Source organism: Plasmodium coatneyi, chromosome 6 (assembly GCF_001680005.1).
Source record: "Plasmodium coatneyi strain Hackeri chromosome 6, complete sequence".
Taxonomy (NCBI): domain Eukaryota; phylum Apicomplexa; class Aconoidasida; order Haemosporida; family Plasmodiidae; genus Plasmodium; species Plasmodium coatneyi.
In genome coordinates, this window is record NC_033561.1 from 1,251,645 (window position 1) to 1,278,925 (window position 27,281).

Consider the following 27,281-nt stretch of genomic DNA (forward strand, 5'->3'; position numbering starts at 1 on the left):
ATTCCAGGTTTAAAATTTTTATTTTTCGGTACAATATATGCAAAAGAAAAACATCTATGTTTTTCGATGAAACAAAATTTAAGCGTGCACTACATTAGGAACTCATTGTTAAAGTATATAAAGTCCGGCGTGAAAGATTTATGCGCAGAATATAAGGACACCATAATAATTTGAGATGTATATTATCCTGTATGTATAATGTTTTAATAAAAAGGAAAAAACTTAAATTTAAACCCTTGAAACTTTATACCTTGGACTATGGACCAATTAACAAATGAACAAATAATACATACACAGGGGCACTGTGTAATTTGGAGAAATAGAAAAAGAAAAAATTATAAATTCATATTTTTATTGTACGCCGTGACGTACGTAGCATGGAAAATTCCAAAAGAAGTGTGTTCATAACATGCAACACATAAATTTCTTTAATATGTGAAGGAATACGGGTCCCCTTTTTTTCCCTCTTTAATCCAATTTACCACTTGTATTTTTTTCTTTTCATTTTCTTTCCCTTTTTTTCAAGAAAACGGGAAAAAGTATTTACATAACATGAACATTATATTACACATCTGTACATACGCAACTTGCAATGTATGCATATATACGTGGAATAGTCTCCAACAGGAAGCATCTTACACATAATTAAATTTGTCCATACATTTTATGTATCACCTTTGGAGGTATTATGTGTGTATGTATATTTATATATCTATCTCATAACAGTGTGCCATACTGAGGGAACCCTTTCTTTCTGAACCCTTAAATTATTAGGAATTTTTCAGGAAAGTAAAAATTAATTTTTTCCTTCGACGTGCTATACCATCTCTGTTCTTACGATTCAATACACATTATATTTTTTCATATTTGTTTAAATGAAGGAACCGTCGAATTTGAATTTATTCAGTTAAATCAAACCCTTAGGAACTTGGATGGGGGCTGCTCAGACGTGTAACTCTAAAACGTGCGGTTCCATCATAAGGGTGATAGTAGATGATTTTGACTTCTGGGACAATTGGTTCTTCCAAAAGAGCTGTACATTCATCCGTTACTTTAAGGGTGACTTCTTTCCATGAATCCCTAACATCCTTTAAGATCTCTTTAAATTCATCTCTGCTTAAATTTTCCTTTACAACAGATGTATAAAATATATCATTAACATGTTCGCGTTGTTCTTTAAAGTTATTACCAACTATTTTACTACATTTTTTCCATTTGTTCTTATATCCTGAGATAGTTTCGAAATTTTGTTTTTTTTTTAATTCTAAGAATTTTTTAAACAGACGTTTGTTAGCATTAATATATTTACTTCTTTCATTTAGGAATGATTGCCAGTAAAGAGAGATCAATTCGTATTTTTTAGGAAATTTGTCCATTTCTTTCAATTCCTTATTTATTTCATAGTCGCTCAATCTTTCGTCAAAACAAGACATTTCGTAGCAGAAAGAACTATTTTTATGCGTTCCGTAATTTTCTAATTTGTTCAATTCCCCAAATAACAATTTGTTCATTTCGTCCTCATCATCTATATATTCTTCCTTACCACGTCTTAATGATCTTTCCCTAGCTTTTGCTATTTCTTCTAGATATTCTATTTCTTCATACCCTGCCATGTGGAATTTATTTTCATCCCATGAACATAATGTATTTTGCTTCTCCATTTTCTTCCTTTGCTCTTTCATCTCATCTTTTAAAGATCTTTTGCGCTCCTCTTCTACTTGGTCTTCATATTCTTCTATTTTACCGAGTGGACCATTGTATACTTTTTTGCGCCTCTTATTTAATTTCTTTTCACTTTTTTTCTTCTCTTTCAGGAGTTCCTCTTCGGTTTTTTCTTCTTTTATTTCTTTTTTTCTCTTCTGTTCTTCCTTATCGTCACTATATGCATTCATATATGTGTTCACAAAGTAGGGATATTGACATATGGAAGCACTTACGACATAATTTGTTCTCTCCCCAAACAGTGGAAATGGCTGTTCAGCTGGTTGTTCAACTTCCTGTTGTACATTAGGAGCTCCTTCTCCCCCTCCCATTTCTCTACCTTCATCAACATATTGTCTTTCTCCCTCAGGAGCATGTTCATTAACCTGAGCGCCTTCTGCTACTTCCTGAGAAACTTGTTCTTTAGGTACATCATAAAAGTATGCTCCTTCATGAACCATTTTTTCCTCTTCTTCTTTTAAATATCTTCCTCCTTCGGCAGTTCCTTCTTCCCTTTCAACAGGAGCTTCTTCTTCTCTTTCAACAGGAGCTTCTTCTTCTCTTTCAACAGGAGCGTCTTCTTCTCTTTCAACAGGAGCGTCTTCTTCTCTTTCAACAGGACCTTCTTCTTCTCTTTCAACAGGAGCATCTTCTTTTTTTTCTTTTTTTTTTTTTTTCTTACCATTCTTATTTGTACGCTTAAAGCATTTCCAACAAGAGGTTACATTGGATTGGCTACCAGATATGGAGTCATCATCATCCTCCTCCTCCTGGACGTACTGAGCTGGTTGTTCAGCTTGTTCCCCTTCAGAAGCTACTTCCCTTTCAGCAGAATTTTCTTCCTTTTCAGTGGGAGCTTTTTCTTCTCTTTCAACAAAATTTTCTTCCCTTGCGTCGTCATGCTCTACTATCGACTCCTCCTGTGGATATACTTCCTCCCTTACTTCCTCTTCTTTCTCCGCTGGTCTTTCTTCATCTTCTTCTTCAGAAACTTCTTCTTCCTGTTCATCGTTCGAATATCCTTCTTCTTCGTATTCTTCATACATTTCTTCGGGGTGGTGTTTAGAGATTTCCTGTGGGTGGCTTTCATAGGCTTCTTCGGGGTGGCTTTCATAGGCCTCTTCGGGGTCCTCATATGCTTCCTCACCATCTCCATGGTTCTCATCACCATCCTCATAATATTCGAGTTCCTCTTCCGATGGAGCAGTTTCTGTGTTCGCCTTTAAATTTCGGGCAATTCTGTTGCTCACTTGTAATGTCGCAGCAGCGTTTTGGCTTGCGAAGTCATCCTGGTGCTGCAAGGTAGAAGGGCAGGAATAGTTTGTTAAACAAATAAAGTAGTGGCAGTAGATAAATTTATGGAAGAAAAGAAAAAGGAGGAAACGAAGGGTACATGTCACATTACATAAGATGTGTACAGTGTGTGCAGCACTTGCAAAATCCTGCCGGATATGCAACTATATATGTGCGCTAATGCGCCTTTCTCTTCTTTTTTTGTGTGTAGAACTTACCTTTAGAAAAATATAAGCAGCAACAAAGAAGAGCATAGCGGTTCTCTTGGTGAAGAACGATCCTGGTGTGCTCTTCTTTGCACCCACTCCACTTTCTGAACTTCGTACTGCCATTTCGTTTTTACCACTTTGGGATGACAACGCTCCCTGTAGGGCACCGTTGTGTGTTGTTGTTGTTCTGTTTGAGTGTACCATGTTGATACACATTCTATATATATATAAAATAACTTATCAATAGTAAATTGAAGGAAGGTATGGTACAATTTTAAAGAAGAATAAAGGAATGCAATACAGAAATATATAAGTGTGACGGCTTCTTATTTTATTTTTATCCTGCGTAGAATACTATTTACAATATGTAAAAAACAGTATACAATTATATTAGTTTGTCACTATTCTTTTCCTCTTTTTTCCCTAAATATAGTATTCCCTGTAATGGGTGGGAAACAGTACAAAAATAAATCATGGTATGTTTTAAAAAGAAAGAGTGTACTCTAATTTATTAAATGTGTAATTGTACATTTTCTATTCAGTATGTATTTTGTATAGGCCTGAAGGGCTTAGTGAACACGTTTTATTTAACATGCACTTTTTCCATATTGCACAGCGGTTCATCAATTCGTAATTGTGTGTTTATAGATCAGGGTTATAAGAGGGGTTTATTGTTGTTTTCATGTATGAGAGTCTGAAAGGATACATTATTTAATTTCTTCCTCTTTCACAATGAATAACAACGTACATAGCATTGCATGCATATTACAGCAATATGTAACATTTTGTGCACTACCCATACGGCAATGCACCTAATGGTAAATATTGCATGGCCTAATATGAATGAGCGCGAATTTAGGGCGCGCCCAATTCTCTCCTCATACAGAGGTGTAGGTAAAGATCTTATTGCATGTATCGCACCGAAAAAATAAAAAGTTCTAATACCAATAAATATTTTATAAATTTTTTCCTTTGCGTTTTTAAATGATAAAATTGTATAACGTATTAATGCAAGTTTCGAAAAGAAGGGTGCGGTAGTCCAAGAAAAAAAAAGGGAGGAGTTGCTCTCTCTTATTTATTGGAAATAATGGATGCCTAATTCTTATAATGTGGGGTGGGCACATTGTACTTCAGTATGGTACTTATTCCGTATATTCTACACGAAAATTTTTATTCCTTCCATAGTCAGGAAAAATTCAGCTAGTTATACTACTCTAACTAATCCATTTGTTTATGAACATAAGGTTGAATTAAGTATAGAATAATATTAAAATTATGAGGAGATAAATACACACATACATATATATTCTGCAGATTATTTGAATTATACCGTTGTTGATATTTAATAAAAGTGAACAATTATATAAAAAAACTGTAAGAATAGGTATACACCTTCGGCCTCAGTTCTCACTCCTTCCTAAGGCATTACTGAAAATATCAATCATCTTAATAGGTTACAAATAGATTTAACAAAAATTTCTACATTAGTGACATAAATAGCAATCCCATTAGCCACATAATCCTTGTAATTATTATGAAAGAATGTCCGAATACTAAACCCTAAATCCTAATATCCTAAACCCTAAACCATAAATCGTAAAACCTAAACAATAAACCCTCAACCCTAAACCCTCAACTCTGAATCTTAACATCCTAAATCCTAAATCCTAAATCCAAACATCCTGAATCCTAAACCCTGAACCCTAAACCCTAAAACCTAAACCCTAAACCCTAGATCCTGAACCCTAAACCCTAAACCCTAAACCCTGGGAACCTAAACCTGGAACCCTAGTGCAAGGCAGAAATGACCCGCACCCACTACCAGTTTTTGCGTTTTTCACGCTAAGAATGACATAAAAATTGTTATTATTATGCAGGACAAAAATGCAATTAAAGCAAATAAATAATACATACACATATGTTCGTGCAGCGGAATGGGGAAATGTAATTTGGGGTTGATTTGTCCTTCTGCATTTTTAATTTTTTTTTTGGTATATATTAATTTTTCAAATAACACAATTTGGAGTTTCTTTTATTGTATTTTGTTGTATGGATTCCCGACCGCGTCCCCTATTTCTATTACATTGTATGGCAACGCTGCGTGTTAAAATTTTAAATTGGAGTTTCCATTCTAGTTGTACATATATATTTTTTTTGGTCTCTGTTAATTAAGAAAAGATGAATGCGTAAAAGTGGCTGACGAATAGAAAAGACAATAATATGACGCCTACCGCAATTCATACGACCTTCAAAGTGAAGAAGGCATATACTGTCTGTTACATAAGAATTAGTACATGTTAAGAGACGTAATATATGGATGCGGTGAATAACTCCCTTAAAATTTTGAGTACTTCAGATGAAGTTCAATTTTATTCAAACACACACGTGTATTTATGAGGAGAACAAAATGTCCTTTTGCCGTTAGGAAGAAATTCATAGTTCCTTGAAAATGAGAGGAAACAATGATTGAACTACTATTCATTTAGTACATAACATGTGTTTTCTTTCACCGCTGGAAGGTGTTCTATAATTTTTGTTGCTAAATGTGTTTAATGATACATTTCTCCTCTTTAGGGGTCCCCCAAATTCAATTTTACCAAAAAAGGGGCATTTGTCTTTCAATAATTTATGAAATAAAAATATGGGTATATTAATATGTGTGTGTTCCTTTTTTCTGTGGAGATAACTGTATGTGTGGTAAAAGGAAACATGCCTCTGATTGGTCACACAAGTAGCCGAAGCTTAGGCTACTTTTACAACTTTGCAAAAGATGATTATATCACATATTTCGCGTGACATGTGACAATTACAAAATTGGTGAATTCGTTTTTTTTAAATATTAAGGCTTTCATATTTTTCTTTTTCCTTTTTTCCTTTTCTTCCTTTTGCTAATGTGCAACTTTATTCATGATGTATTAAGGTCTTTTCTTTTTTTTTTTTTTAAAGAATGAACATAATATATTGATTGAATTGGCTTGCGGAAAGAAAGAAAAGGAAGTGTAAGCACATAAATTTCACATTGAAGGTTTTATCTATTTTTAACACTATTCGCGTAGAACTATTATAGTGGTACACTTCACCATTATGTAGTACTTCCTTTTTTCCAATCATATATATTCATGTGTACGTTTTTCTTTAACTTATACGCGATATTGAAATTTTGAGGATTTATACCTGTTTGTATAATATTTTAATAAGAACAAGTGTTAAAATAACCACCACCACGCCCCCTTTGTTTTTTTTTCTCTTTCAATATGAAAATATGAGTATTAACAGAGGAAAAAGTCGAGGACGACGTTCCACTCTTTAAGAATAAAATGAAAACTACCTATTTTATTTTGGTTCTCCATTATGAAAAATTGCACGTCTTCGGACCTCAACTTTGTTTAACTGAATTAAAAAAAAAATGAGGTAAATTCCACACTTCACAGCATTTTACATTTATGCCTACATTAACGTTCATGCGATATTTTTGATGCAATAGAATTATGAATGGTAGAATAGTCCTAAGGATAAGGGGAAAGGAAGGGGGGCCAAACACGGAATTAATTGAAGCAGTCAGAAGGGCGGATGCCATTCAATATCATTTAATCTGAAAGGATTTGTAATGAAAAAATTAAAATAAAACTAATTAAACTGAAAAAAAAGAAAAAAAAAAAAAAAAAAAAAAAAAAGCAGGAAGCCGTGAAAAAAATAAATAACGCGACGAAAAGGTTGCGTAAAAATTAACACATGAAAAAAATCATAAGGTTCACCAAAAGGTTCCCTTTAGTGTTTAAAGGAAAATAAAGGAAATTTATAAGATGAATAAAAATATTCAGGCGTATGAACAGGTAATAAACTCCTTTTTTGAAGTTTATTATATACACATGGGCACTCGGAAAGGATGTTTTTAAAAGGGGCGCGCTAATTGTAACAAAAAAATACACAAATGTGATAACACACCTGATATGATTTCCTAAAGCAGAAGTATTATCAGTGCTAACTAAATCCTTCATGTCTCTAATTAATAGTAAATGTAAAACATAGAGAGGTGGCAAAGGAACATGCTCGATGACACCCAAAAAAATTTGACCATTTGTCGTTACCATGAAGGGTAGTGTACCACGTTGCAATAACAGCAGGAACAGCAGCTTATACACTTTCAATCCTTTAAAATTCAACTAAAGGAATAACCAATTACATATGAACTCACGTTTTTGGCACCAGCAGGGAATTCTGGAAAAAAGTTAAACAATTCGCAGGTGATGAAGATGCAATTTTTTGTTACCCCCCTCTGTGCTTGGGTTTATATTATTATGCTTTACTTTTGTACAAATTCTCATATACACCTGCTACCCCCTTTTTTATGTAAGAAATATACACTTACGGGAAGTGGAAAAAAAAAAAATAGTTAGCTCCCTTTTCCGATCTAAGATTATGAAGAATATATTACTTCTTTTTGCTTCCTTCGCGCTTTTAATATCAACTGGTTGTAAAAAGCGGAAAAAAAAAAAACGCGAAACTCACAAAAGGGTGAAATTGCGTAGTAAATTTATGTATATTCTTAGTTGCTAATATTTATAAATAGAGAAATATATAAATAAAATTTTAATTTCATCAAATATCTGCGGTTGATTCATATGTAAAGATCAAGCAAGTTTCTAATTTGCATAAAATTTATAATCATAAATATAGAAGGGGGCATAAATTTTTGGAACCAATTTATTTTTCTTTTTCTGTGCGCATCTAACCGGCTTACAAAATCTCTTAACCATATACACCATTTGTGTGCACATCGAATCAAACTTTTTTCATTTTTTTCTTTTTCTTTTTTGCACACCTTATCTACTATTTGTTTTAGGGTGTACTATAGATTACCTGTGTAATGAGAAAAGAAATAAAAGAAAAGGGGGGAAAAAATTCTACGGTAACTATTGACACTTTCAATTTTTTTCTAGTTAAATGTAAACGGAAAAAATAAAAATTGCGTATGGGTAGGAACATAAAAAATATTTGTAAAAGGGTTAGAAAAAAAAAAAAGTACAGCGGGTGTTGTATAAAAGTGTACACATAAAGTACCTTGTTCTAATAAAAAAAAGAAAAGAATGCACATGTGCATATAAGTATAAGCACACATGTTTGCGGAATTCACTATCCGTGCGTTTGCACTTTCACACACACATGTACCAGAGGAAAACACAACAAACTTAGAAGCATCGCGTTACAACTTTTGGCCAATCGCCCGAATTGTGTGTGCCACCCGCACCTTTTTTTTATGTGTTATCTTCTTAGAAAATTTTATATTTGGACATTTGGAACTATAGAATTTCGATTCCACTTTTTTGTGCGGGCACCGGAATGTTGTTAGACACTGTTGAACTATTGCATATATATTTTGTACTTACGAACACACACATCGGAAAAAAAAAGAAAAAAAAGAAAGGAATAAATAAAAAGGAAAGAAAAAAAAAAGAAGGAAGGAAAATGGACAACGACCGTGTGTATAAATCGGGCAGATGCAAAAATCGCAGGTGCAAAGAAGAAATTTAATAAAATGGACGCTTCTTACATATGTGAATGAATGAAAAAGAAGGAGGGGTAACCATGTTTGTTTTTGTGTGCGTGCACGTGCACCGGAATGTTGTTACACACTGTTGAACTATTGCATATATATTTTGTACTTATGGACACACACATGGGAAAAAAAAAAAGGAGGACGAGTGTATAAATTGCGCAGATGCAAAGAAATTTTGTAATGGACATTTTTATATATGTAAGAAAGGAAAAAAGAGGAGGAACCACCACTTCACTATGAAACATTGTTCAGGGTGTTATAGTCTACATCCAACAACTGTCAACAGTACAAGGTAATTTTTAAGAGCAGTGTGCAATTTGTTTTACAGGTTGTGTATTAATTTATTTATTTTATTTCATTCTGTTTTTTCTATACCATGGCGTAGATTCTCAACTTATCATCTTCCTCCCATCTATGTATATTGAACGAATTAATATACTTCACAGGCAAGTTACATATAAATTATAATATGTACATTCGTGTATAATCTAAATTTTCCAGTGAATTATACTTCATAAAAAGGAACGTGAGAAGGAATATATAAATATTTAAATAAAGAGGAGGAAGGAGTTCTCCATATGTGCGCTATTATAGAATGTAGTTATAGTGAAGAATTGAAGTAGTATACTCATGTGTATATTCATTCAGAAATAGGGGAAGAAAACAAAGAAAATACAGGTGTAAGAGTGACTATATATTATATTGGAGAATATACATATATAAATTAAGGAGGAGAATCTATACCAAAAATTTAGGAAGAAGGAAGAATAAAAATGGCAACAGTAAGAATAAATGTTATAAAACAATAAGAATAAACGTGGGTTGTCTCATATATAAGTATTTCATGTAAATATATAATATAATGAAGTATATATATGCGCGATATAACGCATATGTACACTATTTATTCTGTGTATAGACAAACTGTTGGTGGGAGGGAAGCTCCCAATCCCGATATAAAGAACTAGAGAAGGCAGCAAAGGATAATAATACATGTAAAGGTTGCAAGGAATCAAGAAAAAGCGTCTTAGAGGCTGCTGTGCAGGATTATAAGGGAGTGGAGAAGGAAGTTCCGAACATGATGAATGCCTGGTGTTATGTAAATACAAGAGACGAGAAGGACAAACCTATTTACTGTGACCTCTTTTACTACTGGCTAGGGGAAATCCTCTTCCGTGAAGTGAAGAAGGATGAATTCGCCCGCCGGGAAAAAATGAAAACGATTTATGAGAAGTTGCAAGATTGGAAAAAAATAGACAATTGCACAAGGACCCTCCCAAAGGTGACGCCAGAGGAGTTCGGACGCCTAAAAGCTCTGTACCACTATACACAGGACTACAGTCAGCTGGAGAATAAAATAAATACGGAAGGTGATCCATGTGCTGAAGAATACAAAAAATTCCTGAAGGAAGCCAATGATACCTATATAGAGAGGGATGACAGGTGTAAGCGTCCGAACGCGAACACGGACGAATACTGCAAAGAAATAGGGAAAATAATAAGTGGCGCCGGTGAGACACTTAAAGACCCATCAGAAATATTACCCGAGTTGAAAAAGAAGCTGACTCCATTAGAAAGTGAAGAACCGAAGAATGTGACCGTAGAAACACACTCAGGTCAAAGTAAAAAAAAAAAGATGAAAGAAAAAAATACAAGGAGGTGCACCCCATATGCGCGCACCGTACCCCCGGTTTCAGTGATCCATGATAACATAAATGACTAATACCAATTATTCCCGTTTTCAGATAATGAACAACCTCAACAGCAAACTCCTCCTGCAGAAGGAACATCGGGAGCCACCACTGGTGCAGTGGGTAAGTATATCCCAATAGATGGAGGAAAAAGTTCCACCTCCAGGAAGAATAAAGGGAAGGGTGTGAGGATGTAAGGAAAGAAAGAATCATGGAAAGAAGGATGGGTATAAGGGTATTAGAATGAAGGTTTAGTGTGTGAGAGTAGGGTCCTTTCCTAGGTTATAGAGCAACAATATGGCCTGGTGTTTAGTAACTTAGGGTGTATGTGAACCCAGACTATCCTAGGTCAATAATATTCTCTATTATATTTTACACATTTATTTGTGCTCATTCCTCCATATCCAACAGGTGATGGAGGTGAAAAAGGTGAAACAGGTCCAACCGGTCAAACAGGTGCGGAAGGTGATACTGATCTTTCCACAGATATGGTCGCTTCAGTGCCCAAGTTGGAAGGTGACCTAAATGGTCCAGGAGATGTGAAAGGTCCCCATGGAGGTGATTCTGATAGTAGTACTCATACTGTTAATGATGAGCAGCAAGAGCAGGAACAACAGCAGGAACAACAACAACAGCAGGAACAGCAACAACAGCAGGAACAACAACAACAGCAGGAACAACAACAACAGCAGGAACAACAACAACAGCAGGAACAACAACAACAGCAGGAACAACAACAGGAGCAGGTGCAGCAAGTAGTAAATAATGAGCACCCCGAACAGGAAACTCTACCTGCAGTACCAGGAGCAGCCGTACCAGAAGTAGAAACCGAAACAGAAGCGGAAGTATCAGCACCAGCACCTGTAGAAGCAGCACCTGAAGGAACACCACCTGCAGAAGGAACACCAGGTGCCACCACCAGTGTACTGAGTAAGTTCATACCTCAGCAGGGGAAAACAAAAAAGAAAAAAGAAAAGAAAAGGAAAGAAAGAAAAGGAAAAAGGAAGGAAGAAAGTGTAGAGCACAATACTGAGGATTGTACTTCAATACACCCCCCCATAGCATCCACTCAATCCAACCTTTTGAGGTCATTAATATTCTCCATTACATATTGTATACTTTTTATTATTCATTTTTTTTAGACACACGTGAATCAGAATCTGCTCCTGCTGAAACGGCTACTCCAGCTCCCGTAGAGAAGAGTCCAGACAAATTCCCAGCTGCAGCACCAGGGAACAGCCTCGATGGTAAAGGTGATTCCAGGGGCAACAACGAGGGTGCTAGTTCTCCTCCTGTAACAACCAAAGAACAAACAACACAATGCGTTACTAGGGAAACCCAAACAACACAACCCGCAGTAACGGAAACTGGGACATCTGGACAGAGTAGTAACATTGCTGTAGATCTAAAGATAGATCTAACTGTGGATACAGTTGCCCCAACCACTCCTATTGTATTTGCTACATGGTTTGTGACAGTATTTATCTACATTGCCTTTCTCTTATATAAGGTAAAATTGCTATTGTACAAATTCCTGTATGAATAGTACTATATAATTGCATTATTCCATTAAAAAGGGGAAAATGCAAAAAATAAGTTATTATGCGTGCGTGATACATGGTTTCCCACCCTTTCCTTTACACTCGCCCCTTCTTTTATTCAGTACACTTCATTATTCCATGAAAAGAAGAAACAGTCCCCTAAAAGTAAAAGAAGAAAGAGAAGATCTACCATCGAACGTGAATTGAACACACCATTAGCGTGGAGTGATTCAGCAACAGAATATTGCACAGAATGCGGCTCCTAAGGGCTTACACAACAGTAGACGACCCTTCCTCTTCTTTATACAGCACATCATCATAAGGAGGGAAGGGAATGGGAAGAAAGAATGTTCCATGCATGTGAACATGCAATACTTGAATGTACCCCATCCCAGTTGAGAGAGAGTACACACACCGCCGAGTAGTAACCGGAACAGGAGGGAGAAGGGGAAAAGGGTGTAGTTTGCCCTTTTTTTTTTTTTTTTTTTTTTTGCTTGCTAAGGATATACCCACCCGCTTTGTGTACCCCGTACCGGAATTGTATAGCAACTTAACTGCTTCGTAATCTATCGCACCCCCACCATGGAGATTACATCTTATGGATTTGCGTAACAATCTGACCGGAGCTCAACTTCGTAGGCTGAGGAATCATCGAACGACGAAACTGTGTGTGTACTTTCATGGACACACATTTTTGCATAAAAAAAATGCAGCGATTAAATTTTATACCTACTACACAGTTCTGCAGTAACAATATCAAACATTGTTTAATCATGTATGAAAGTTCTTAAAATGTGTACACAAAAACAGCGCAGGAATTTTTTTTTTTTTTTTTTTTTTGTTCTTTTGTTTGTTTCTTTTTTCTTCTTTTTTTTCTTATTCCTTTTCTTTATATTTCTTCTTTTTTTTCCTTCCCTCCATTTATATGTTTGAATAACTCTGCATGAAAGGGAAAGGAACACTCCCCCAAAAAAGGGGGGCGCTAAGAAGAAAAAGTACTGACCTTTGAAAAAGTGTTTTATGCATATTAAAGAACAAAAAAAAAATGGAAAAAAAAAAAAATATATATATATACCAGCACTTAAGCTCTTGTGTGTCATTTTTGGCTAGCTCTCATCACGCGCACGCGCAGCCATACAAAATGGGACAATACCCTGCTCAACTTTGAACTAACAGGGTTGCAACGCTTTTTTCGCCCCCCGTAAGCGACTCCGGGAGGTGCATAGTCGTGGCAACTGCAGGGAGGGGGGTGGAAAGGTGATCGGTTGGATGTGTTGATCGGTTGACATCGGTTAGACGATTAAGGGGCCAAGGCAGCCAGAACGGCCAACATGGTCATTTCGGAGGTTGCTCATGGCCAGGGCCCAGGCCCTTGGGGTCTCACACCGTGCGATGAAGTGTACCTTCATGGTAGGGCCTCCAACTGGCGGACGCAAACACGAAAAAAAAAAAAAAAAAATAAATAAATAAAAATAAATAAAAAATATATATAAAAAAAGAAATACCTATTAGGATAAGATGCCAAGGCGACTAGCAGCCGTGTTCTTCTTGCGTGTAAGGATAATAAATGGCGGCTGCGCCCCATGGGGGGATCCCAGGGAAAGGGAAAAAAAAAAGAAAAAAGAAAATTACAAAGACAAAAATTTACAAAATGATTAAAACATTGTAACAAAGGAAGGAAAAAAGGAAGTAGGAAGTAACACAAATATTATAACAAATTATGTATATTGCTCAATGGAGGAAAGGTGAAAATTGTTATCATATGTTGTTTTTATTTATATACACATTCTTTCATTTTTCAAATATTTTGTAATAAATGATCTAAATATGCAATTCCTTTATCATGCACATTTTTTTCCCTTTCGCACTCCTCAAACACAGGAACGCCAAAATAACCATCGAGAACTTAACTGTTAAAGAATTGTTCGGCATATACGAATCCTTACACAATTGTTACTGTACTAACTCGTCCGCCCCGTTCACCTCTTCTATGTTGTCCAACAAATGCTTAAACCAATCTGCTGTTTGACTGTTCCATTCCATAAGCGTACGTTCTTCCCTTACCCCCTCTTTCCACAATTGCTTTTTATGACTTCCCATGGATGAAACATCGTCATTCAATTCGCCTTAATCAGCAGCCTTTTGATGCTCCTTCCAATCAACCTTTAGGTCATAAAACCAAGGTTGTGTTTTTATTTCCACTAACACAATCATATTATGTTGTATCCACTTAACCCAATATGTAATCCTTGATGAGAATTACCCCTTAGGAACAAAGTCTTCCTCCCTAAAACGAGAATCTGAACTTGGAACCCGATCAAAAGGAACATCTTCCTTAGAAACACGTTCCTTAGAAATATTCTTCTTTAGAAACAAAGTCTTCCTTCCCTAAACCCGGATTCTGAACTTGGAACCTGTTACCTAGGAACAACATCCTTAGAAACACGTTCCTTAGAAATATTCTTCCTTAGGAACAAAGTCTCCCTCCATAAACACCCAATCTGAACATGGAACCTGTTCCTTAGGAACTTCTTCTTACGAACAAAGTCTCCTTCCCTACACTCGTAATCTGCACTTGGAACCTGTTCCTTAGGAACTTCTTCTTACGAACAAAGTCTCCTTCCCTACACTCGTAATCTGCACTTGGAACCTGTTCCTTAGGAACATATTCCTTAGGAACAAACCCGTACTTCCTAAACGCGGAATATGAACTTCGAATACCTTTTCCCCTAAAACCGGAATCTGAATCTTGAATCCTATCATCAAAAAGAAGCTCATCCTCCCTCAACTCTAAACCTGCACTTGCAACACCTTCCTTAGGAACATCCATAGGAATAAAGTCCTCCTCCCTAAATCCTCAACCCCGAAATCATTCCTTCCTTTCCTCCTTAGAAGCCTAACCTTAACCTTAAACCCTTAATCCTAAACCTTAAACACTGAACCCTAAACCCTAAACCCTAAACCCTGAATCCTAAACCTTAAACCCTAAACCCCGAACCCTAAACCCTAAACCCTAAACGCTAAAATGTGAACCTTAAAGCCTAAACACCAAAACCTAAATCCAGAACACTAAACCCTGAACCCTAAAGCCTAAACATTAAATCTTAAAGCATAAACCCTAAATCTTAAATCCTGAACCCTAAACCCTAAACCCTAAACCCTAAACACTAAACACTAAACCATCAATCCTGAACCCTAAAACCTGAATCCTAAACACTAAAACCTGAACCCTGAATTTTAAACCCCAAGCCCTGAACCCCTAACCCCTAAATCCTGAACCCCATACCCCTAACCTTGAAACCTGAAACTTAAATCCTGAACCCTAAACACAGAACCGTAAACCCTTGACCCTAAACCTTAATCCAATACCCTAAACCCTAAAACCTGAACCCTAAAACCTGAAAACTAAACCCTGAACCCTACACCCTGAAAACTAAACCCTGAACCCTACACCCTGAAAACTAAACCCTGAACCCTAAGCCCTGAAGTCTAAACCTTGGGCCATCTGAAATATTCAAAATATTATCAAACACATTTTTATTTTGGACCCTTCCAAATAAAGGAAACACTAGAAGGATCATTCACACTATAGAGCCTTTACCATTTTTTAATTCTTTTCCATCTCTTAATTTTTTGAACTCGTTTAAGGATCGTGCACATTTTAATTTTATGTAAACACAGAAGGGTGGGGAAAGGAGTGAATACGTGAATATATAGAGTCTAATCTATTTTGGAGTAAGGAGGAAAGACTTAGATAATATAGATTGCATTTCAGTAGGAGTGTTATTTATGGTGTAAGCACCTCAAGAAGAAGAAAAAAAGAGAACAATGGAAGGAGAAAAAATTATTAATGTTGTATGATCGTGAGAGGGAAAGGGGGGGGGGGGTATGAAATAAAGTGTAATTCCTAAAGGAACGCATGTATTTTATTATAAATGGATCTTACAATTCTTTTATATCACGTACATACATGTATATAATTAGCTTATTCCCTTTTAAATCCACATTCTTCCCACTAAATATGAATAAATATGTAATCACATTCGAACAAAGGATAAATACTCTGCACATACGAACTACAGTATATGTGCGTTGAAAAAGTTCTTAATAGTTACTTTAAGAGGAAAAATAAAACTCACTTTAATCAATAGCTCTTATTGAAATTTTTGTTAAAGGAAGTTGTACCCCTATTTAGGTCTTGATAGGAGAGTATAAGGAGGAATATAATGTTACGAAAAAAAAAAATCCATTAAAATCAAATAATATTGTAAATATATAAGGAATGTATGGAAATTTTGAGCTTTCCCCATTATTCCATTATTCTATTATTCCCTAGCTTAGCTCTTCCTATTTTTGCATTAGTTATATGCATATAATGCTCCTTATGCATACATATATATAATGTGTTATATCTACATTGAAAAATTGTACAATGTGTATTATTCAGGGAAATAAGAATTTAATAATTGCTTATAATCCTTATAGAACAAACAGAACATTCACATATATATTCTGTGTGGATGTATATAAGGAGCACATTTTAATGTAAATTAAATATAGGCAGGAGTACACATAAACAATGGCACCAGATTTTGGGGATGTAATACACACACTCCATTTACCTTCCTCATGCAATATGCATATGTGCAGATATGCTTCATATGTAATTATTGCATGTAAACAATTTAATTATGGGGGAGTACGAACACATATATATATGTAATTGTTTAAACATACTTGCAGATGGGGGAACGTGGTCTCGTATTATATTCAGGATGGATCTATGATATGTTGGAAAAGGGAGGAACTCGGCCCAAAGACATTGGCAAATTGGCCACTGCACCTTTAACCACACTAGCTGAATATTCTGAACTCAGCACTTGGCTGAACACAATTGGGAGTGCATGGAACCTCGTATATAAAATAAAGGAGAGTATTTCTGGTGATAAAGCAATTTGCGATTATTTCTATTATTGGTTGGGGCATCTTCTATTTGAGGAATGTGGACTACACTCAATCCCGGAGGCTATGAATAAAATCTATCAGCAATTAAAGATTCTCACTAGCGAAAGTAATTGCAACAGTAAGGACAATCATAGTAGCAAGGACATTTTTTATGGGGATAAATTGAAATTCGAATTTGAGCAAGACTACAACCCCAAACAGGAACAACTACAGAAGTATTATGAGTTCTGCAATGAAGGGTATAAAGGACTCCGAACAAATTTTACTCCAACTTTTCCTGAAGTGGATGTTGAATGTAAAAGTGATAATGAACATGCATACTGTACCAAGTTCAAAGGCAAATATGAAACATACTGCCAAGGGGAAGGATCATCCGAAGTAGAAGAGGGGTGCAAAATAGTCAATGGAGTGGGATCTCCTGCAACAGGAGCCGAAACTGAAACATTAGCCGTGTCCGATGGTCAAAGTTCCCCTGGAAGCACTGTTGCTGTTGTGTTTGGTGCATTAGCTACAGTAGGATTACCAGCAATTGTTGCTTTTGCTTTATATAAAGTAAGTACATACAATTATTATTATCATTATAATTACACTTTGTAATTATAGTTGTAATTGTACTTATAGTAGACAATTATAATTACAAATACACACTTAAAAGTATATAAATAATAACATATTCATTACGATTATTTTATTTTTTTTTTCTGTATGTTCGTGTTCTCTATTAAAAAATGTGTATGTATATACATACACACAAACACACATATACATACACATAAATTGAACTATGCGCTGTATATATATGTGGGGAATACATATAACACATATTTTTACCCCTTCCCTTCCCCATTCCTTTGCCCTCTTCCTTCCTTTTTTTCAGTACACTTCTTTATTCTCTGGAATAAAGAACTCCTTTGGAAGCAGCAGCAATAGAAGAAAAAGAAAAAGAAAAAGAAGAACAACAGTTGAAAGCGACTTTGATACAATAACAGAAGACACCTTAACAGAATACTCCACAGAAGCGTCTACAGTTGGTTCTATGGAAGAATATACCGTATATGATGGTAGATCACCATCTGGAAGAAGAGGAAGAACAAATAATGGAAGAAGAGAAGGAAACAGGAACAATATTAGCTATCAACGTATTTGATGTAACACATTGTAATGTAACATTAAATGTGTGGTGTTACCTCTCCCCCCCTCGGAAGGGGGCCATATAAATAATTGCAGAACTCATATAGTGTGAAAAGAGTAAATTGGCTTTTTTTCCATTTGTTCCTCTTTTTTTTCCGTTTTACTTTTTTTACTTCCTTGTTTTTTTTTTTTTTTTTTTCTTCCTTCTTTTCTTTATTCTTTCTGTTTTTTTTTTTTTGGTGCTGAAGTTTTTACATGTTCATGTGTAAATCAATATAAGTTCAGAAAAAAAAAAAAATTTTCTTTTTCACTTCATTTTGATTTTTTGGTTAATTCCTTTAGTGAGGAATTAAAAAATGTTTATTTATTTTGTCACAGAGAAAATTGCAAAAAAAAAAAAAAAAAAAAAGGAAAAAATTTGTTCAAAAGATTGTCAATAAAAATGCCCTGATATAAATTTGTCACACGGAAAAAATTGTCCAAAAAAAAAAAATTTGTCAAAAGAAAAATTGCTCTAATATAAATTTGTCACAGAGAAAAAATTGCACAAAAAAAAAAAATGCCCTAATATAAATTGTGTTACACACAGAAAATTGTCTAAAAAAAATGCCCTAATATAAATTTTGTCATACAGAAAAAATTGCACAAAAAAAAGTGCTAACAAGAAATTGTCCAAAGAAAGAAGAAATGCCCTAATATAAATTTTGTCACACAGGAAAAATTGCAAAAAAAAAAAAAAATAATTGTCCCCAAAAGAGGAAAGAAAAAAAGGGAAGAAGAAAAATAGAAAAGAAGGAAGGAAAATGGACGACGACTGTGTGTATAAAATTGCGCAGATGCAAAAATCGCAGGTGCAAAAAAGAAATTTAATAAAATGGACGTTTCTTACATATGTGAATGAAGGAAAAAATGAAGGAGGGAATCATGTTTTGTGTGCTCACCGAATAAATGTAAGGTGAAACAGAATCCTTTATAATTTGGGAATAATGTAATATATGAATAATTACCAATAAAAAATGTAAGCAACAGTATAATGCGAATTTAAAATATAGTACAAATATAATATTCAGGGGAAAGAATTATATTCGTACATACGAAATAAGTAATATATATATATAGAATTATAATGCTAAGGATGGAAGAATGGAATATTGTGTATTTGTAGGAGTTAAAAATATATGGTTTCCCTTCCTTCTTCTTATATTTTTATTATGGACGAACTTTAAAATTACGGAAGAAGCCCTATTATGAGTGAATGAATAATGTATGCAGAACTTCAGTACATGTGCCCATATGTGTTATAATTAAGTCCCATAATAGGAAAATATGTGCTATAATAGATGAAAGTTAGAATTTAATGTAGAACCATAAATATAAATATGGGAAAGATGAAATAATCAAGAAGTACACCTCAAAAAGGGCGAAAGGGCGTACAAACCAAAGGGTGTGCACACACATATTAGGATAAAATTTGTTATAAACCAATATATTATAACGAGATATGAAACAAAATGGAACCGGTTACAGAATTCGTAAGCACGACGAGTAGGCTTATGGTGCCCAATGAACATTCCATGTAGTATATAACACATTATGTTAATGTATATGCATAATATAATGCAAACATATATATATTATTTGTTACATTTGCAGATAGATTGTTTCGGATATGCGGATCCTGGAAATATATATACAAATTTTGGTACATGCGTAGAAAAGAATAAATGTAATGACGCGTCACGACAAATAAAGACAGAAATGGAGAGCATATTAAGCAATCATGGCATTCCTGAAAACTCAAGGAATGGAATTCTGGATACGTGGTGCAGTATACGTACAATAAAAAAAGGAAGTGAACCAAAAGGGTTTGATTGTTCTTTTCTATATTATTGGTTAGGAAGTATAGTGTCGAGCACGGTACAGAATCATCAGGAGTTTATGAGTATTATGGGAGAAATATATAGGAAGGTGAAAGAGGTTAGTAATGTCCGGGATTGCGGAAATCCATGGCCTAATATAACGAAGGAGCAGTTCGAGAATTTAGACAAATTATACAAACATACGAAAAGTTGTGAATACATGAAGAGTAAAATAGAACAGCACGGAAAAAATGGAATCTGTTTCTCCCAATATAAGGAACTCCTGGAAGGTGTTGTAAGGGTCTATAATAAAATGAAAAAGCATTGTGCATGTAATAATGAGGATGATTATTGTAAAGAATTCAAGAGGGTATTCACAGATGGGGAGATTTCAAAACTAAAGGAACTAATGCAAAAATTAAGTATGACCTCACAGATTCCGAAGGAAACAGTAAAAACGTGTATTCCTGCAGAAATTCCCAAGACATTGTCACTTCCAGAACCAGAACAGCAACGGGAACAGCAACAGGAACTGGAGAATGAAGCATCAGTTGAATCCACGTCAAAAAAGGAAACCCCTACGGACAACACCCCCGCTATTGCTATCGCTTCTGCTGGACTTGCATTCGTGGGATTCCCAACTGTTCTATTCCTTGCATATAAGGTATAAGTACACATATATGCACATATATATATATATAATACATATTTTTACACTCCCCCTTTTTTTATTTTAGTACACTTCCTTACCTTCCTGGATAAGGAACACCTTCTTTGAAAAAAATAGCAACAGAAACAGCAGAAACAGGGGGAAAAGAAGTTCCACTGGGGGTCATCACTTTGACGACGACGACACCTCAACGTACAACACAACATACGATTCAACCGACCTTTCAACAACAGGAGACTTGACAGATGGAGCATCTACAATATATAAGGGATCAACACGTGCAGGAAAAGCAAATAATAGGCAGAGAAGAAACAACATACGTTATCATGCAACGTAATGTTTCCTCCCTCAGAGAACTATACAAACCTGCAATGTGTTAAATGCATTAGTAAAGTGCCTCGTACAACAGTGCGTTACCACAGAATATTCGACAGTGTATATTTTCTATAAAGTTCAAAAGAATAAATAATAATACAAGGAGTGAGCAAAGACGAAGAAATATAAATTACCGTTACACACATATATAATATTCCCTTCCCCTTCCTCAAGCATTACAAGGACGTACACTTTTTTTTAAGTGCACATTGCCACAGAAAATATGCTATACACAGTGTCTGAAAACATAAAAATGAATGGAAGAATGAGCGAGGTCGGAATATGGGTTACTATAGCATATAGTACCCTTCTCGAACTATGGAGGAACTTGCCATGTTAAGTGAATTATCTGCGATAAAAGTATGAAATATAAAAGAAGAGCATTACAAAATTCTGAAATGTAACAAACGAAAAGGAAAAAAAGAAAAAGAATTGAAAAAAAAAAGTGTAAAAGAATGAAGCAAAAAGGTACAAGACTAAGAATATTTTCGAAAAAGGTGATCAAACTCCGCGTAATTAGGCGGGGCGTAATTTGTACATCAGCTATTTTTGATTAGCAATTTTTTTCTTTTTTTTTTTAATCTTGTTTGTTCGTGCGTTGCATTTTCAACTTTTTTTTTTTCGCAACATCAATTTTATTGATTAATTTTTTTTTTTTTTTTTGTAAATATTACACCGTGTCATTTTGCTTTTCGCGCTCTTGCTCGTGCACGTTGCACTTTTTTCGCGCACAGGAGCGACGGCAAAAAAAGAAAATTCTTTTTGCACGTTTCATCATTCGCAGTTGTTAATTTACTGGCTCACATTTTTACACAATTTTCATTTTAACTGTGCTCACACATTTTACACAGTTTTCATTTTAACTGTGTTCACATTTTTTACAGTTTTCATTTTAACTGTCTTCACATTTTTACCCAGATTTCATTTTTAACTGTGTCCATATTTTACACAGTTTTCATTTTAACTGTGTTGACAATATCACCAGGAGTAATTCGGGAACCAGGAAAGAAAGCGTACGAAGAAAGAAGAAAAAAGGAAAAAGAAAAAAAAGAGAAACGAAAAAAGAAATTTAATGGGAAAGAAGGAAAAAGAAAGGAAAGAAAGGAACGAAAAAAAAAGAAAAAAAAGGGGAAAGAGAAGTTTAAGAAGGAAAAGAAAGCAAAAAAAAAAAAAAGAAAGGAATGGTCATTCCGTTCCTGCACTGCATGAAGTTCCCGGATATTTGTGTCCCCCCGAAAGGGAAATTCCGATCCAGGTGTTACATGCTCTGATAGCGTATATTTCTTTGTCTCTGTTGTTGCTGTTGTCTTTCCTTATGTTGTGGTTGTTGTTTGTTGTTTCTTCTTCCTCTTCCTCTGGATGTTGGCCCACCATATATAGTAGATCCATCCGTTGTTGAATCACCTATTGTCGAAGCTACCGTTGAGACGTTCGTTGCTGCACCGAATGTTGAGCTGGCTTCTGTGAATGTGTTGTCAAAGTGGTGACGTCCAATGGTTGATCTTCCGTTCCTTCTGTTTCTTCTATTGCCACTGCTATTGTTCCCAAAGAACATGTTTTTTATCCCCAAAGGTAGAAGATCATACTACGAAGGATGTTAGGGTGTTAGGGTGGGAGGACGTGCGGGAAGGACATAAAAATGTGTAGTTATATAAATATATATATATATATATATATATAAGGTATATATACATATATGTATATATGTCCATATATATATACATACATATATACCTATATACATATATACATATACGTACATATATGCATACATGTATATAGGTATGTATGTATATATATATGGACATATGAGGAAAATATATGATAGTATTCTCCCCTCCCTCTTTTATATATATTTGGCCTATATAAATGTAATTTTACCTTATATAGAAAGAATGCCAATGTTGGTAATCCTACTGTAGCAAGGGTACTGGATACAGCAATAGGGGTGATGTTGTTGGTGTTATTTGTGCTCCCTTTCGCCCCTGTAAGTTGTGCCCCTGCAGCATCTACTTTAGTACAACTTAAGTTTAAACTGTTCCTCGTCTTATAATCATGGAAATATGTTTCAAAAGGAGTACACCAAGCATTCCATTTGTCCCCACTTTTCTTCATACAATTTGTACGTACAGTTGTATAGGCGTCCTTTATTTTTTGTAGGTAGTCGTGATAAGCTTTATTACATTGTTTCGTTGGTCCTGCCTCTTCCTCTCCTAATTGTTGTTTTATAACTTCCTGGTCCTTGTTTCCATAGTCGAACAATGTTTTCCATGTTTGGAAATCTTTTTCATTAGTACCGTAAGTTTCTGGGAAGAAGGGAGGCATATAACCCTCCTCCCCTATGGTGGTAATTATATCTTTACACTCGTTCATAATTTGTACAAAATTCCCATTCTTTTTGGATGTGGCCACTTTTTGTCCAAACCAATAATAGAGAAAATTCTCATCGTCAGCGTTCTCATCTGTGTTCTGTAAATTACTAATATAACATAATGTTCCTATAATTTTGCCAATAGTTGTTCCATCCACTTTAGCATTTTGCAATGTAGTCTTTAATTTTCCCTCCTTAGTTTTGTCCGCGCACGTCCCCGTAGAGGTATCCAGTCTCTTGTAAATTGTTTTCGAAGGTAATTGGTTCAAATTTTCTTCCTACAAAAAATGTGAAAATGTGGCAAAGAACACATACATATATATACATATACACATATATATATGTCTGTTATATGGGGTAGTTTACCGTTAGGGTTGCTATTGTCGTTACGGCGATGGTTGTTGGTGGTCCCATTGTTTATATTTGTATATTTTTCTGTTGTGTACAATATATATTTATTCTTGAACATGGTGCTTCCCCCTATACATATTTATAAGTTCCAAAATATTGAAATTTGAAATAGTGGAAATAATACGTACGTTCACCATTACCATAATGATGATGATGATGAGATTATGAACAGGTGTACATATGTGTTAAAATTTTTTTATTTTTTTTCCAAGAGCACACATTTCTCAACTTCCAAGTAACTATAACGCATACATATGTATCAAGTTATCATGTATGTAATTGGGGGAAAAAAATGTGAACAATTAAATAGAAAATAATGGAATAGAGGGGAAGGAACAGAAATCCAACTTCCTCATACACCCTTTCTTTTATTCATGTATGTTATATTATTAAATTGCGTTGAACTGTGTATCATTATTTAAAACACGACATTCTTATTCACCTTATGTTATTTATTGAGTATATAAGGGAGTGAACGTTCTCCTTTGAGTAGGAACTTTTTAGCATGTACTGTGAATTTTATGTTTTATTAAGTGTGGAAGATTATTACTAGTTCACAACGAATATTGTTCACAGTTCACACATGCACGGAGTACTATTTTTTTTTTTAAATATACACATTTGTGTATATATAATTGGGAATAGGATTTTATAGAATAAATGAAAAGGGAATGTAGGACAAAGAGAACTGCGTTAATTATGTATAGAAGGACAAATTTTTTTTTTTGTGCCCTCATATTCTGCAAAAAAACTTTCCTGCTCCTCCTTCTTCATGAGTACACCCTCAAGAATTCACTCATATAATATATATATGTGTGCATTATGTATACCACCATTTTGAGCTACCCTTTTCTCTCTTTTCTTTTTGCTTCGCATCACATATTATATTTTTTCCACATTACAGTACCCCCCCTTCTATTTCATTTGATTTTATTTGATTTTGTTTATTATATTATTATTTTATAATTTTTTTTTGTTCAACTTTGAGAAGGTTAAAAAGGATTTTTGAAGAAAGTTCAAGGGAACGTTTCTAGACGTTTTAAAGAGGGGGGGGGGGGGAGGTTCATTGCAGTTCCATACTCCTCCCTTTTATATACATATAATATTTCTCTTGTAGCACATATATACATATAACAATGATTATATATATACATACATATACATGTATAATGGTCTTCATCTAAAGTGTCGTTATTACCGCCATTTATGCCGTTTTCCCTTTCTCCTAAAGAAAGAAAAAACGAAAAAGAACTTATCTAATATATGGGACAGAATACACTGTGTTGGCATCCGCCATAGTATCATCGTTCGTTGCTGTGGTAGAACCATTATACGAATATTCAGTTGAGTCGTCGTTGTCGTCGTCATCGTCTGATAAGGTGTTCAATTCATGTCTGAAAATTGATCTTTTTCTTCTGCTTCTTTCATTTCCAGAGTGGTTTTGCTTCCTCAAAAAGAAAGGTTTGTACTTGTAAAAAAAGTATGCCAAGGCAGGAAGTCCTATTGCGGCAAGCCCACCGGAGACCGCAGCAGGGACGACACCGTTCATAGTTTGTTCTTCCCCTTCCTTTCTGTGACTACCACCACCGTCACTCCCTCCCTTTCCTTCTCCACCAGAGACACCATCCACTAAATCGGCATCGGAAAAACTACCACTACTACCAGCTTGATTTGGATTGGGGTTTGGTTTGAGTTTGGGTGGTGGTGGTGGATCGTCATTTCCACCTAAAGAGAAAAAAAAATACGAAAGGTAATTTCAATATAATATATTTTTTTTTTTTTTTTTTAATACACCCTTCGGGTGTACTTCCCCCCAAGGGGGAACATACACCAACCACCCCTAACAACCTTCCTGCACAATTCCCTCAACATACTTCCTTCCACCCCCTAAGCCTTCATTCTGATATTCTTAACCCTTTCACCCCTAACAACATTCCTTCCACGTACCACCACCCTAACACAACCTTCCCTTCCACCTACCACCTACCACCTACCACCCACCACACCTAACACAACCTTCCTTCCACCCACCACACCTAACACAACCTTCCTTCCACCCACCACACCTAACACAACCTTCCTTCCACCCACCACACCTAACACAACCTTCCTTCCACCAACCACCACCCTAACAAGCTTCCGTACAACTATCACCACCCTAAGAACCTTTCTTCCCCGTCCTTAGACCCCTTCCAACACTAACACCCCTTCCTTCCACCCAACACCTAACAACCACCCCTAGCAACCTTCCTTCCAACCTGCCACCGTACCACCTAACAAACCTTCCTTACTTAGACCCCTAACAAAGTTCCTTCCACCTAGAACCCCTAACAACATTTCTTCCTTGCACTTACGACCAGCCATCCACCACCTAACAACCTTCCTTCCACGACACCATCATAAAGCAATGTAGTACCAGTCACTTACCATCTACGACGGCGTCTCCTAAGTCGAAGTCGTCCCCAGCAGAAGGTTTCTTCGGTGATGTTGCGGGGGTAATTTTGCATGTTAAATTTGATATTCCCTTTGATTCATATTCTGCAAAAACTCCTTGGAAGCTTTTACAACATGTACTAGTAATATTATCCTTACACTTCTCATGCACAACCCTATAAGCTCCAGAAACACCTTCCAGGTAATCGAAATATTCCTTAATGCAGGATTTGTTAACTCCATATGAATATTGCTCTATAAACCCATAGTCTTCAGTGAAATCGAACATTTTTTTCCAGTAGCCGAAAGAATTCCTGTCAACACTATGACACATACGTACACACGTGCTCCGGCCAACTACCCCCCGTAATCCTCCGTAAATTTCCTGCATGGCCCTGGTAAATGATTCAGAAGGTTTTAACTGTTGCGACAGTATATGACCTAACCAATAATAAAAAGTGTAGCCAAGTTTATGATTAGAACTATTGACCCTCCCTGGTTCATGTATATAACACCAGGTTCCTATAATCTTCTTAGCATCATCCTTATTTTGAAGATAAGCTCCTATTTGAATTTCAGCGTCCTGCACATTACTCTGTTCGGTGCAACCAGCTGATCCACTTTTTCCTTCGAATTCCTTGTATAAACTTAACCTTGAGGGGAATAAATTCAGGTGACTCTCCTGTAAGGGTAAATATGGCAACATACATATGTGTATTACTACATATTTTACATTCTTATTTATTTTATCATTGATGAGGTATTATATATGTATACGATTAGGGTCTCGACCATGAATGGAAAGTAACCCTCAGATCTGGCTGCGTCCCTGTCATTCTCCGTATACACTTTCAAATGTAGTAAGTTCAAGTTAGAACTTCTTTACGCATGTGCTCACATTTCAAAATAAAGGAAAATGTGAAAATACTGTTTTCTCTTTAATTATAAATATTAAACATACACCAAACTCCTATTCTTTTCCCTTATATATATACTGCACAGTTCCCTGAACGGTGATAACACATTGCACATATATATTCAATCACCACATATTTGTATAATTAAGGGTAAAAA

General features: G+C 35.4%; 6 protein-coding genes across 6 annotated transcripts; 4 read left to right on the forward strand and 2 right to left on the reverse strand.

The window, feature by feature from the left end:
- Positions 1 to 920: 920 nt before the first annotated feature.
- On the reverse strand, positions 921 to 3,326 carry PCOAH_00015380 (Uncharacterized protein; the record flags this gene model as incomplete). The annotated part of the gene is made up of 2 exons (XM_020058347.1): positions 921 to 2,996; positions 3,213 to 3,326. 2 exons carry the CDS (start codon positions 3,324 to 3,326, stop codon positions 921 to 923), a joined length of 2,190 nt encoding a protein of 729 aa, XP_019913834.1.
- Positions 3,327 to 9,533: 6,207 nt separating this feature from the next.
- PCOAH_00015390 (KIR-like protein) lies at positions 9,534 to 10,648 on the forward strand (the record flags this gene model as incomplete). The annotated part of the gene is made up of 3 exons (XM_020058348.1): positions 9,534 to 9,542; positions 9,680 to 10,382; positions 10,542 to 10,648. 3 exons carry the CDS (start codon positions 9,534 to 9,536, stop codon positions 10,646 to 10,648), a joined length of 819 nt encoding a protein of 272 aa, XP_019913823.1.
- Positions 10,649 to 11,216: 568 nt separating this feature from the next.
- Positions 11,217 to 12,258, forward strand: PCOAH_00015400 (KIR-like protein; the record flags this gene model as incomplete). Its single annotated transcript, XM_020058349.1, has 3 exons — positions 11,217 to 11,272; positions 11,514 to 11,961; positions 12,115 to 12,258. 3 exons carry the CDS (start codon positions 11,217 to 11,219, stop codon positions 12,256 to 12,258), a joined length of 648 nt encoding a protein of 215 aa, XP_019913769.1.
- Positions 12,259 to 16,780: 4,522 nt separating this feature from the next.
- On the forward strand, positions 16,781 to 18,104 carry PCOAH_00015410 (Uncharacterized protein; the record flags this gene model as incomplete). Its single annotated transcript, XM_020058350.1, has 2 exons — positions 16,781 to 17,470; positions 17,835 to 18,104. The coding sequence occupies 2 exons, from the start codon at positions 16,781 to 16,783 to the stop codon at positions 18,102 to 18,104; spliced, it is 960 nt and encodes a 319-aa protein (XP_019913800.1).
- A 1,495-nt stretch (positions 18,105 to 19,599) lies between these two features.
- Positions 19,600 to 20,617, forward strand: PCOAH_00015420 (KIR-like protein; the record flags this gene model as incomplete). Its single annotated transcript, XM_020058351.1, has 2 exons — positions 19,600 to 19,620; positions 19,742 to 20,617. 2 exons carry the CDS (start codon positions 19,600 to 19,602, stop codon positions 20,615 to 20,617), a joined length of 897 nt encoding a protein of 298 aa, XP_019913811.1.
- A 1,633-nt stretch (positions 20,618 to 22,250) lies between these two features.
- PCOAH_00015430 (KIR protein) lies at positions 22,251 to 23,777 on the reverse strand (the record flags this gene model as incomplete). Its single annotated transcript, XM_020058352.1, has 3 exons — positions 22,251 to 22,577; positions 22,874 to 23,641; positions 23,730 to 23,777. 3 exons carry the CDS (start codon positions 23,775 to 23,777, stop codon positions 22,251 to 22,253), a joined length of 1,143 nt encoding a protein of 380 aa, XP_019913661.1.
- Between the last annotated feature and the right edge of the window lie 3,504 nt (positions 23,778 to 27,281).